Source organism: Dipodomys merriami, unplaced genomic scaffold (genome assembly GCF_024711535.1).
Source record: "Dipodomys merriami isolate MVZ:Mamm:240054 unplaced genomic scaffold, mDipMer1.0.p SCAF_1914, whole genome shotgun sequence".
NCBI lineage: Eukaryota > Metazoa > Chordata > Mammalia > Rodentia > Heteromyidae > Dipodomys > Dipodomys merriami.
The window spans coordinates 82,398-88,938 of NW_027203287.1; the positions used below are offsets into that span (position 1 = coordinate 82,398).

The 6,541-nt window shown below is 41.7% G+C and overlaps 1 protein-coding gene across 1 annotated transcript; it reads left to right on the forward strand.

The window, feature by feature from the left end:
• The first annotated feature begins 805 nt into the window (after positions 1 to 805).
• Positions 806 to 1,434, forward strand: LOC138831306 (protein lin-28 homolog A-like). The gene is made up of 2 exons (XM_070028423.1): positions 806 to 937; positions 1,039 to 1,434. The coding sequence occupies exons 1-2, from the start codon at positions 806 to 808 to the stop codon at positions 1,432 to 1,434; spliced, it is 528 nt and encodes a 175-aa protein (XP_069884524.1).
• Positions 1,435 to 6,541: the final 5,107 nt, after the last annotated feature.

The following is a 6,541-nucleotide window of genomic DNA, read 5'->3' on the forward strand; positions in this document are numbered from 1 at the left end:
ATTGACTGAAAATCAGTATTGTGGATATGTTTGTTAAATATACATTGCAAAAACAAACAAAAACATGTGTCACCTCCAGATTGTGGATGCATTTGAAGTTGTTTTGTACATACAAATGTTTCTTCATTAATTGTTCTTTTGTGGGAGTAACTATCGCAACATTAACAAATAAGGCTTTTTGAATATCTTTTCCAATATAAATAACATCCCAGAGCGAGTCTTGCAATTTCTGACACCCCTTTGAATATTTTAGTGTTATTTCAATTCATTGACTATACAGCTAAAAACATTTCTGAAATAAACATTGTTAAAATCTGAAAATGTAAATGGGTATACAGGCTTTTTATGCATCATTTTATGAAAAGCCAGTTTTTATGAAACTAAAAGATATAGAATAAAAGAATGGAAGTGAATTGGGTGAGCTAATTATTAGTATAATTTTGTTTTCTATTAGCCCAGTCCTTTGAATGTACATGATGAAGTTAAATTATGTGCTTTCTGACACTTTGCTTCAGTTATTTTTAGAATCTTTGTAGTTATAAGAGTGAATTTGTAGTGTAAATAAATGTCTTTGAATATAATTAGGATTAATCTTTTGTTTTGTGTCCTACTCCCCCAAAATGAGTTATTTTCAAGTGTTAATAGTTTATAATTGAATCTTCAGTATCATAAGAAAATTTGAAAAAAAGGATTGTGCGGAGAAGGTGTAGCTGCCTCTACTCCGAACCTCCCCTTTGCCTCCGCACTTCTCTGGGGCCAGCAGCCACCGACCAGAGGCCTGGGACCGCGGGCTCAGCCAACGACCATGGGGTTGGTGTCCAACCAGCAGTTGGCAGGTGGCTGTGCCAAGGGGGAGGAGAAGGCGCCCAAGGAGGCACCATCGGATGCCGCTCAGGCGGCCGAGGAGCCTCAGCTGCTGCACTGGGCTGCTGCATCTGTAAGTGGTTCAACATGCATGGGGTTTGGCTTCCTATCCATGACAGCCCACCCCAGGGTCTCTCTCTACCTCCTAGTGGACGTCTTTGTGCACCATGTAAGCTGCACTTGGAGGGCTTCTGGAGCCTGAGGGAGGGAGAGGCTGTGGAGTTTAACTTTAAAAAGTATGCCAAAGGCCTAGAATCCATCCGAGTCACTGGGCCCAGTGGGGTGTTCTGTATTGGGAATGAGAAGTGGCCAAAGGGGAAGAACATGCAGAAGCACAGATCCAAAGGAGACAGGTGCTACAACTGTGGTGGTCTAGACCATCATGCCAAGGAATGCAAGCAGCCACCACAGCCCAAGAAGTGCCACTTCTGCCAAAGCATCAACCACATGGTGGCCTCCTGTCCACTGAAGGCTCAGCAGATCCCCAGTTCCCAGGGAAAACCTGCCTACTTTAGGGAAGAAGAAGAAAAGATCCATAGCCTTGCCCTGCTCCCCAAGGCCCAAAAGTGAGCCACCAGAGCCGAGGGCGGCTACTCTTGCTAGCAGGAAGTTTCAAGGAGCTGGCATCAATTGGCAAAGTGGAGAAAGTGGGGATATGGGGTTGGTTGGCGAGTAGCTGGCACTTCCATATGTCTCAGGCCAGGATGTCCCAGCATTACCCCATCTTCTCTTTTGATGAGGGGAAGGGGTGATGCATAGGAATCCCATCATGGTCTATCCCAATTCAAGTGAGGGGCTTTGGGGCAACCACTTTTGAAACCTGCGTACTTTATATGATAAGCTTCACCTGCCCTACATGCTTCCCCTCCCAGCCCCCCAGCCTCCAGCTTGTAAAAGTGACCCAGATTGGCAAGTTGTTCCTTTAAAGAAGGATGTGTCCTATTTCTCTTCCCAGGGTGTGAAACAATTAAGCACAAGACCAGCAGATCCATGGGCCCAAATCCCCAAAGTGTAGTACCCCGGGTAGGAGGACCCATCAGGAGCAAGGCAGGGTTGTTTTGTTTTGTTTTGTTTTTTGCCTGTCCACCATCTCCTCCCCTGCACATCTTGTTTCCTCATCACCCTATCTTGAGCCTTAGTGCTGGGAGAGCTGGTCCAGGAATTGGATTGTGATGACAGGCAACATGGGTGACTAGGGAATGGCTGCAAACCTGCTGCTCTGAGCTTCTCCCCGCTCCCGCCCCCATTTCTGGGCCAATGTGATTGTAATTTACTTGTTCCCTTGGATAACTGCACTTTGGGTCCCGGCTTTCTCCAGTATGCCAAGCCTGCAGTATCTGTGCGAATGACATATCTTGTGCATTTTAATTTTTTTCTTATTATAAATATTCTGGTTTTGTATTTTTATAGATTTTAATCTTAAGGCCCTCCTTCCTGCACTGTGTTCTCAGGTACATGAGCAATCTCAGGGATAAATGGGCAAAAGCTCCAGGTCGGCATAGCAGGAAGAGTTTGTTGTTTCTATCACCATGGAGAGCAACCATTTGGAGTGCATAGCCTATTGAACTACTTCATTTTTGCCAGTTAGAGCTGGCTTTTCTGCCATAGAGTCCTCTTGAAACCCCCTCAACCCTTGGAAATGTTTCATGGGAGACTAGGCTTTTAATTGGGTTGCCCCATGACTTGTTCTCCTTCTGCTGGAAGAATGGAAATTAGTCTAAACAGGAAACGGTGGTGCAGACAAGGTAGAAGACGCCCAAAGAGGAAGCCAAGGTTAGTAATGATTGTCTAATCCTATGGCTATGCGATTTGTTTTCTTTCCATATACCACATCTATCCTTCACTAGGTTAGCCTGGGATTACTGTGCAAGTAACTGTATATGAATTTTTTTTCCTCTAAGAAATGGGAATTGATATGTTTGGCTTTTAAGACCACAGATTTGTGTCCACCTTGTACTAGCCATGCAGGGATGGATCTATAAAAAGCAAGGACCAAAATCCTCAGTCTTGGCTTCCAGGGAAAACCATAAGTGAAGGCCTCTCTCTGGAGCGCGTGTCCTGCCCTGCTGCATAATTGTTCATAGTGTTGTTAGCTAAAGGAGAAAAAGGAGGTTTCGTTTACATGCTGTGAGTCACCGCAAACCTACCTCATGTGTTGAAACGGGACAAATGCAATAGAATGCATTGGGTGATGTGTGTCTGATCCTAGTTTCTTGTCTCCCCACAAATGCTGCCGCCCTCTAGTTAATTGTATTTGTCTAGGCTCTGTAGGACTTTACAGAGTTTCTGAGTTGGTCATTGGCTAGGTGGCCTAGTTTGTGTAAATAATAATGTGTGGGTCTTTTCTCCATGTTCTTTTGGGGGTTTTATTGTTTACAAACTTCTTTTAGAATTGAGAAAATTAACCAAAGCATCTTTGACAGAAGGTTCTGCACTAGACAAAAGGATCTGAAGCTAAGTTGGCGGACCTTCTAAAGTGAGGATCTTGAACCAGTTATTCTTTTGTTCCCTCACTTCCCCTATTTCCCATTTTGGACAAGAACTTCATTGGTAAAAATAATAATAAGTCCCTATCCTCTACCCTTTTCTCCCTCAAAAGAAAACCTACATGCCCGTACACAGATGACTCTTGGAATGTCTCTTCAACTTTTATGTGACTTATGCAAAGATTCTGAAGATGCTAGGGCTCCAAACTCTCCACCCCCCCCCCACACACCCACCTTGTTCCCAACCTGAAGCCATGTTTTTTATACGTAATTCTCATCAAATATGACATTTGTGACCAAACCTGTTTGTTCTGTAATACTAGAGAAAATCAATGTGGCTTTCCATGTAGAAAGTGGGGTCAGGAGACCAGGAAAGGGAATATGAATATATGTTCAAGTCACTCAGGAACTTGTAAACAGGTGCAAGAAAAGTTATGTCAAAGTGACCACAAGATTGTTTAATGGAAGACGGACGAATGTAACGCCATGTTTACTGCTAGAAACCAAAGCTTTGTGAGAAAACTTGAATTTATGGGGAGGGAGGATGGGAAAGTGTGTACTTGTCTGTCCTTTCTCTGATCCCTGAAGACTAAATCTCCCTTGGGCTTTTATGATACCAGTACTGGGGTGTTTTATTTCATGATTGATTTGTGCTGTACCCGAGTACTTCCTTTCCCCCTTTCTAATCATTTTTTTTACCACATACTGACTCTTCCTTTACCTTTCTTTTCCTGGGAAAATACAATAAATAAATAAATATATAAATATTAAAAAAAAGAAATTTTGAAAAAATGTAGTAGTATTGATGTCTTTTTTAGGGAGTGGAGTCTGGTAGTGGGGCCTGAACTCTGGGCCTGGGCGCTAGCTAGCAAGATCAATAGAAAGCCCACCGATTGGGAGAAGATTTTTACTAGCCATACAACGGACAAGGGTCTCATATCTAAAATATACTTGGAACTCAAAAAATTAAACCACCCAACAACAAATCCTCAAAGAAACAACTGCCCAATAAATAAGTGGGTGAAAGACTTAAAGAGAAGCTTCTCTGAAGAAGAAGGATGGCCAATAGACACATGAAGAAATGTTCAACATCCCTAGCCATAAAAGAAATGCAAATCAAAACAACATTGAGATATCACCTCACTCCAGTTAGAACAGCAAAAATCAAGAACTCTAACAACAACAGATGCTGGAGGGGATGTGGACAGAAAGGAACCTTACTTCATTGTTGGTGGGAATGAAAACTTGTTCAACCACTTTGGAAAACAGTATGGAGGTTCCTCAAAAGACTTCACATAGATCTCCCCTATGATCCAGCAATCCCACTTTTGGGCATTTACCCAAATGTTTACAAACAAGACCACACTAAAGCTACCAGCACAACTATGTTTATTGCAGCATTATTTACCATAGCTAAGATATGGAACCAACCCAGATGCCCCTCAGTAGATGAATGGATCAAGAAAATGTGGTATATATACACAATGGAATTCTATGCCTCCATCAGAAAGAATGACATTTCCCCATTTGTTAGGAAATGGAAAGGCTTGGAAAAAATAATATTAAGTGAAGTAAGCCAGGCCCAAAGAAGCATAGGTCCCATGGTTTCCCTTATTTGCAATATCTAGTATAGGTATGAGTTAAGCAGAAAAGGTCAGATAATGTGATGTTAGGAAAATGAACCCTTAAATATGTATTTTAATGTTTTCGTTTCTTTCATGCATATGTTTCTAAGATTATTTCTTTGTTGCTTTGTATGTCCCTCCCCCACAGTGTAACCCCCGCTTTCACTATATTTGATGTCAGTATAACATGTGGAGGAGATGGGGGCAAATAAGTCGTTTAAGGATTCAGGTGGACCTGTTGCAACAATGAGAAGTACAAAATGTCATGTCAAAACCAGCTTTGCAATGTCGGTGGGGGGGGGAGGGGGGTATAATTGGGTGGGGGGAGGGGGGAGGCTGGGAAGGGAGGTGAAGGGTAAACAAAGGAGGAGGCTGCAATGCTTGGTAAGAAATGTATGCATTATCCTGCCCATGTAATTGTAGCCCCTCTGTACAGTATGTTCTCAAATAAAATAAAATAATATTATAAAAAAAAAACTTTTCAGCTCAAGGCTAGCTCTCTTCCACTTAAGCCACAGCGTCACTTCCAGCTTTTTTCTTATTGCTTATGTGGTGCTGAGGAATCAAACCCAGTGCCTCATGCATGCACGGCAAGCGCTCTACCACTGAGCCACCTTCCAACCCTTTATGTCTTTTTAAACCAATTCTATTCAGAAGTTGGAAAAGCTTTAATTCATGCTTAGGTCTTGGTGTTTATGATTTTTTATCCTCTCATTCCTAACATTAATGATAGGACAGTCTGCATTTTTGGGTATGTGAAAGGTAAAATATTTATCTGGGGTCAAAGGTGATTTTTATATCAGTCTTGCTTTAATAGCATTTTAAAGTAGTACCTTTCTCGCAAAATGTTGGGTATAAAAAGCAATCAAAAAACTTCTAATAGTAAACAATTTAGGTGTGCTACAATGTGGAAATGATTGGTATATAAGACCTGCAGACTGTTGCCATCAGGAATTAGGGAGGTCATTCTTTCAGTAAGACAGTGTTAAACAGAGATAGGGTCCCCAGGCAGTGCAGTGTTGAGTGAAGGGATAGAATATGATTTCTGCTATTTTGACCTAGAAATCAAGAATGTTGTATTTTAGTCTCTAGATAGTGCTAGATGGTGGAAATGATCTAATTCACCCAGCTATAGATTGAGAAATAAGTCCACTAAACTTTTGGCTTGGGTTCTGTTCTCAAGCCTCCTAAGTAGTTAAGAGTATGCATGGGATCCCCTAGTGTCAAGCAGAAAGAGTATGTTTTTTAAAGCAACTAGACATAAATATGACTTAGGCTTGTGAATACCTCAGGAAAAGAATAAAAGAGCAGTGAACTATAGAGAACAGCAGACTTTAACTAGCTACTCAGAAGCTGAATAAGCTTAGCTAGCTACTCGCGAGTCTGAGATCTGAAGACCACTGTTCAAAGCCAGTCCCATCATGAAAATACAAGTCATTATCTAAAAACAAACAAACAAAAAAAAAAAACACAGAAGTGTAGTAGTTGCTGAAAGTGGTAGACCACTATCCTTGGGCACAGAAGCTTAGGAATAGTTCCCAGGGACTAACAAGCCTCAAGAATGAT

What these genes read in the sequence shown, in the direction of transcription:
- LOC138831306 (XM_070028423.1), top strand. Translation starts at nt 806, where the DNA reads ATGGGGTTGGTGTCCAACCAGCAGTTGGCAGGTGGCTGTGCCAAGGGG. An exon ending in TGCACTGGGCTGCTGCATCT is followed by an intron (nt 938 to 1,038) that starts GTAAGTGGTTCA and finishes GCACCATGTAAG; the next exon opens with CTGCACTTGGAGGGCTTCTG.